Consider the following 6969-nt stretch of genomic DNA (forward strand, 5'->3'; position numbering starts at 1 on the left):
CACAAGCAATGAAACGTGCAACCCTCTAGTGTAGTTAGTACATCAGTTTGTAAATTATGTTGTATTGAAAACTGTGTTAACATTACAAGCTATCACTTTAAATTCTCTGGGTCTTCGAATCATGCAATCTGGGTCATTAGTCAGATTGTAAGAGAGCCAGTCTGGTGGGTTAACAAGCACTTGGGCATCTTTCAAGATAAATAATTAAATTAAGAACATTGTAAAATTTCATCACAATCTGCAGTCTTACAGATTTATGAATCTGGATCTGTGTAACCTCTGTACCAAACACCACTGCTATGATTTACTACTGAACAGTTGGCTTCAAACCAGTTTAAGTAGCTCATGAAAAAGAAAAATTAACAGCTGTTTTTAAATTCAGATTTATTTTTTTAAATAAAGACAATTTCCAAGTACTGTGCTGTTTGTGGAGGACAAAAGAAATTTAAATACTAGATATGCAAGACAAGCTGAAAGAAACCCTTTGCCTCAAACTATTCAGTGGTGCAGGCCCAAATACATATTTGCAATTGTTCATGTAATCAATTCTATGCAGCAATGACAGTATTTAAAGAGTATTATACAAGCTATCAATTTCATTGTCAATTTACAATAAGGGAAAAATAAATATTTGGGGTTTTTTATTATACATGAACACTTCAGTAAAAAGTTATAGCTGTTGTGTTGCCATGACAGTATCTTACGAGGTACAAACTGAAGAACGTGCATACATATCTAACACGATTTTCTAAACTACAATTTTGGAATAAATTACAGAGGGCAGACATCAGCCAATAGAGGATAAGGATTATCTGAGAAATCAATTTTGAAAGCAAAGATCACAACTGTTGCAGAATACAAAAGGTCAGTGGTCTGTAACATGTAGTAAGATGAACTGTAGATGGTAAAAACCTTATTTGAATATACCTACATATAAGGCTCATGGTTTTAGGCAACAAAGATTAAGTGTTTTAATTCATCCTTGCTACCCTCCCACTCAACTAGCACCTCAAGGATGCAAGGACCACTGCAAACACCTATAAATTTCATGCTTAATATCCGAAGCATGCATTTTGTAGAATTTGTGTGTTATACACATTTGCTCTTTTAAGATTATTGTGCAACAATGAAGTTCTTAACCAATGAAAAATCTTTTTTTGTGTGTCTAAAGTTATTTGCAACGTTTTGAGGTTTGGCAGGGTTGTGCATGATTAATTAAAAGCTGTACTTGTGGTTGACCCTTAACTGCCATAAACAGACTTTATGCCATTCAGTTGGCTGGTAAAGAAAAAAAAATGGCAGCCTAAAGGTTTTAACAGAGCAAGAAAAATCAGTTCATGTGCACTACAGTTTCCTTAAAAAATATATATATACACACACATTTTAAGATGGCACAAAGGTTTTGTACAATTGGATGCATCAGTGCAAATACATGCATATGAGGTACTAATTTATTCAGGCCAGATCTAATTATGCATACATTACAATCACTCCCCTAATCTGATGTCAGATTAGTACTGGAATCAAATCTATGACAAAATGATACATCAGCAGTTTCAATATCATATCACAATAACCTCTAGAATTTCATCTTTGAAAGTACCACACCTCAGATTGCTCATTTTAGAAGACATGTTTGCACACTGTTACAGTACTTGGTTTCTATTTTAAGATTTTGAACTTGTTGATTGTGAGGATTTAAAAATTGTATATGTAAACTGGAACAATAATTATAACTGGCCTAACATTTTAACAGAATTTTAAATTCTAGCAAGTACTGTCATGGAATAGGAACATAGTTATTGCTCAAAAAAATGAAGGCATAGATGGCACTGCTCCGATAGTGAAAATTAAATACAGAAAGCAGAATCCTGCCTGGAGTCAGCCTATGCACACTTAAGCATTTGGTAAGTTATCTATGCCATTCGTTTCCATAAGGCTATTACGACATTTACACAGAGACAAGGTGCTAAAGTGGCTAACAGTGGGACATGTACAGAATTTCAGCTCTGGTAATTCTCTCTTTAGACGTTCCAGCTGCTCTACCTGGAATATATTTGGTTGTTCAGGCATCCAGTCATATATCCTGAATAAATGAGAAAAAAGTCTGTAAGAAATGATGTTCTACAGAAATAATGCTACATAAAACTACTGTTAATTTCCATTTTCTCTGCTTAGAGTGAAATTAGGTAGCTAACACCTCTATAAATTAGTACATCTGTACTTAACACTTGAAACTTGTCTCTCTAAACCATATCCTGCAATAGAAAGTGGTAGTCCTTTATCAGCATGGTTAATAGTATGACTGGAGATGCTAAAAAGCAAGCAAACTATGACCACCAACATCCACTTATTCTTCTGAAGACATGACTTTACATTAATTAATACCGGTGTTATATTAATTTAGATGGAATATATGATCCAAAGATATTAACATAACCCAGTCACTATCCAACATTAAACAGTGTTGGACAAGGTCCGGAGTTTGGTATGCAGAGATTTCAGCCAGCTTTGTACCATTGCAAACACCACTGAAAATCCTTTTAAACCTTCTTTTATTAAAGATAAAGAAGAGGAAAAACACTGTTATAGCATTTGAAATGTAAAGTAGTAAGAATGTTAAAATGAAAAACTATTTTCCTGTTCTTTTCTCATTAGCTGGAGAGAGTTTTCGCAGTAACCTCCAGCCCCTTGTTTGACAGTCCCTTTGAGCAGCAGTTCTCAATCCAGAGTCTGCAGCCCCATAGGGGGCTACAAGTCAGTTTCAGGGGGGTCCGTGAAGCAGAGCCAGCGTTAAACTGGCTGGAGCCCCGGAAGGCTGACATTATATATCCAAACAGTCCAAATTCAAGTTTGCTGTTGCAAATTATAAAAAGTTTTTTTTAAAAGAGCATTGTTCGTGTTTAAATAATCCCCACAGAAATTGCCACTGCATTCTATATTGGTCCAATTTTTAAGACAACTCACTGGCAGTAGTGTGGTAGAAGAGAGGTGTGTCTGTTCTTCTCCACTATCTCTTGAATGGCTCCTAACAGGATGAAACTCTAATGCCCTCAATGGACTTGCATCCTTTCCAATCTCCCAGAAACTCAGCAGTTCATTCCATTCTTCACTCAGTAGCTCCCAACTTTCATCTTTGCTTGTCAACTCACTTATTTAACCCCCAATAATTAGCTTTTTAAGAAGAGTTCATTTAGATATTAGTTAAGTATAAAATGTTGTACTTTAAAAGTCCAATTAAAGCTTTGTATTAAAAACTAGTTCAAGTGCACCAATATCAAACACAAACTCACACAAAGGCATATCAGAGTGGTTCTGTGATCAATGTGATGTTCTGTTGTACTAGATACTGAAGCTCATGCAGTATAAAACTTAAGGGCCCAGTATCAGCCTTAGAAGGTGAAATTTCCTTGATTCACATATAGTTATAGGAGTATTTCTATAAGAGTGTGTTCTAATACTGGGTGAAGTACACACAGTGTTTCAAGATCCTAGTGCCAATGAATAAGACAGCAACAGTTTGGCTTTCCATTCCATTAAACATTTCCATCTGCTTTACTAAACACTATTAATACATCTACACTAGTTTTGTCAACTGGAATATTTTTCTTTTAAAATAAACGTTCAGGTCCAAAATACTCAGATACTGGGCTTTTCGGGAGTACCATTTATAATGCATAATAAAGCAGAAAGCTTGTAACCAAGGAAGCATGTAGCAACACAGTAGAGTAAATGATTGTTGAGCTCTGAAATAAATTTAAAGAGTGATTCTTTAATATCTGTATTTCAGTTGCACCCATGGGCCCCAATCAGGATTTAAGACCCATCATGCTAGACTATGTCCATGTCCTTTAAAAAAAAAAAAATATTACAGTCCCAGGCAAATAACATAGGGACAGTGTGAAAGGGAAAATATCAAATATGTAAGTTTACACACAAACTAAATATAGTATTATTAAATGGCTTAAAAGTGAAGAAACCAGTATGACAGGCAGAAAGTCTTTTTAGGAAATATCTATATCTAATGTTTGTCATCATGCTATTTAGGTGCCAAATAGTAATTACACAGTAAACATCTTGTCAGTAGAATTATTACATGCAGATATTATATCTAGCTGTATACTTACAATATCTGTCTTTTATTAAACATAGTTGAATATCAATTAATGTTCAACATTTATTAAACATTAGTTAATCTAATAAAACACTATTTAACTTTAATTTTACAGGAAGGCACTGCTAATTTACATGAACACTTAGGCGATTAAGGCCCCAAGTTTAGAATTTGTATAACATATTTACAGAACATATGTTGTTTTTTAAAAAGAAGTTAGTCCAATGAGTTTGGATTGAACATTCCCTTGTAGTATTTGCAACACAAATTCTACAGCTTTGCATCAGTGCATGAGAATTAACTACACCAGGCTGCCAATAGTGCCTCATCTATGCTAAAGCTTCCATTTTTGTGAGTATACATGACAACAACAGTGAGAAATTAAGAAAATACTGTTAGGTGGGTGAGGCCCAAGCTGTAAGTTATGTAAAACAATTATGTACCAAAACTAATACTGGAAATGTTTTTCCTTGATGGTTTTAATCCCAATTAAAGTTTGATAGATTGTATGTATATATCCCACTGTGTTGGTTGCAACCTAAACACTGCAGTTTTGTGCTAGAATGCAAGAGCCAAAAATGAAACTTCAGTTTCGACAGCTTTACCAAAGTGAAAAAATAAATAAATGGTGAAAAGTATTTTTTTAATTTAGGTTTAATTAATACTTTCATATAGAAATTTGTTAAATTATTTTAATCATTAGCAAATTCTTTAACTTTTTAGCTATTAGTCACTTAATTTTCTGTGCCTCTGATTTCCCAGCTAGACTCCAGTTCTTTCCGGAGTATATAAGTACTTCTGTCCTCATCACCTCTTTACTGTAGTATCTCAGCACCTTGAAAACATTAATGAATTTTCAACATCCCTGTAAAATAAGCAAGTGCTAGCCTCTTTTCACAGCTGGGAAAGTTAGCAACTTGCCCAATGTCACAAGTTTGAAAGGAAAGAAGGATGGTTTTGTGGTTGGGTACTAGACCAGGACTCAAGAAATCTGGATTCACTTTCTGGCCCTCCCTCAGTCAGCAGATCCATTCCTAAGGGAATCCTCTCTATTAGGCCACCAGCTATAACAGTTGTTCCTCCATGTACTGTAACTACCTTTTAGCATGTTCAAGAAAGAATTACTATATAGCATTTATTTCCATAGCTAAGAGGCATTCATCTTCAGCTGCAGTTTAGGAACTGCTGCTGATTGAGGTGTTAAGTCCTTTCCATCAATGAGAGACTTTTAGGATAACAATTTCACCAGTACTTTTCCCTCCCAAGTTAGGCCTAGCCCTTTTCATAACCTCAGGACACAAAATAATCAGTCTTCTAGAATCAAAATGGTCAGTCTATATTAAAGACACAAGGTGGGTGAGGTAATATCTTTCACTGGACCAACTTCTGTTGGTGAGAGAAGTTTTAGAGCTTACCCAGAGCGCTTCTTTACTAACTGGTCCACCAAATCATATTATAGGTGTGCAGGGATGGTGTGTGCGCTCCAGGAAGCTATATGCAAGCCTCTCCTCTTACATCTTATTATTTATTTCCTTACTTTAAAGGAGATGTAGCATTCTACTGCAGAGTTGGAGAAGAGATGTTGTGACACTTTGGGGTTTGCCCACCCTTGACCTAGAATCTTCTAAAATTGAGGAGTAGAGGTTACTGGCTTGAGAGAACTGTGTCTAGCTCCTCTTGATGACAAGAGCAGTACTGATTACACAAGAATGTACAGTTTTGAAAGTCAATTTTACTAAACAGAACAATATCTGAAAATATTAAAAAATACTTATTACACTTAGTTTTCAGTTAAGCAAACTTTCCCACATCTTATATACAAAGTTTAAAAACCAATCAACAAAAATGCCAGTTACATGTTAGGGTATGTCTACACTGCCCATGTTACAGTACGGCTGCGGCAGCACTGTTACATGGGCAGCGTAGTCATGCTTTATCACCAGAGGAGAGCTCTCCCAGTGATAAAAAATAACTGCCCCAAACGAGCAGCGGTAGCACGGCTCCCAGCGATAAAGCGCTATCTATACTGGAGCTTTTCAGTGCTAAAACTTGTCACTCATGGGAGTATTTTTTCACACCCCTGAACGACTAAAGTTTTAGTGCTGAAAGTGGCAGTGTACATGCAGCCTTATATTCGTAAACTAGTTCTCTCTTTTAGGAATCAAACGCAAGGCCACTCAAACTGGCCATCCATGTACTCGCAGCGTCCTCTTACAGAAGGAAGAGTCACCAATGTTTCACATATGCAACTGAGACCGTATATGTGTGAGTTTTAGGACAACTGTCTCTTGAACTTGGGTTTACAGACACATACAGAGCAAGATATTCTAACACCCACTCAAATCAGGCCAAAATCAAAGTGAAGTCAATGCAGGATCAGAAACAACAAACATTTCATATGCTCACTTTAGGTATTGTAATGCTAAAGTAATAAATACCTGTCATATATTAGCCCATGAATGCCATATTCTCTCAACTTCTTCCTGTTCTCTGGGTCATTTGTATCATCACCCCAACAGAAAATAACTAAACCTTTAGATCTGGCCTCTTGAATATATGATGGGTTCCTAAGCAGGTCTTCAGCGTGCACATTAATTCCCTGAAAAGTTATAAAAAACACTTAAGAAAATGCAAATATAATCTAGACTAAATACTCTTAAAAGTCAGCGTTTCTAGCTTTTGATCACTGAAATGTTTCACAATTTTTAGAGTAACAGCCGTGTTAGTCTGTATCCGCAAAAAGAAGAACAGGAGTACTTGTGGCACCTTAGAGACTAACAAATTTATTAGAGCATAAGCTTTCGTGGACTACAGCCCACTTCTTCGGATGCAGAAGTGGGCTGTAGTCCACGAAA

The 6969-nt window shown here is 35.9% G+C and overlaps 1 protein-coding gene across 1 annotated transcript in view; it reads right to left on the reverse strand.

Moving 5' to 3' along the window:
* Nucleotides 1-367: 367 nt before the first annotated feature.
* The window catches only part of GPCPD1 (glycerophosphocholine phosphodiesterase 1), an 84495-nt gene continuing 77893 nt past the window's right edge, over nt 368-6969 (reverse strand). The window contains exons 19-20 of the mRNA XM_034764084.1: nt 6553-6713; nt 368-2086 (exon numbers count right to left, since the gene is read on the reverse strand). Coding sequence (XP_034619975.1) covers nt 1897-2086; nt 6553-6713 — 351 coding nt within the window. The 3' untranslated portion in view covers nt 368-1896. The remainder of the gene's footprint in view (nt 2087-6552; nt 6714-6969) is intronic.

The sequence above is a fragment of the Trachemys scripta genome, chromosome 3 (assembly GCF_013100865.1).
Source record: "Trachemys scripta elegans isolate TJP31775 chromosome 3, CAS_Tse_1.0, whole genome shotgun sequence".
Classification (NCBI taxonomy): domain Eukaryota; kingdom Metazoa; phylum Chordata; order Testudines; family Emydidae; genus Trachemys; species Trachemys scripta.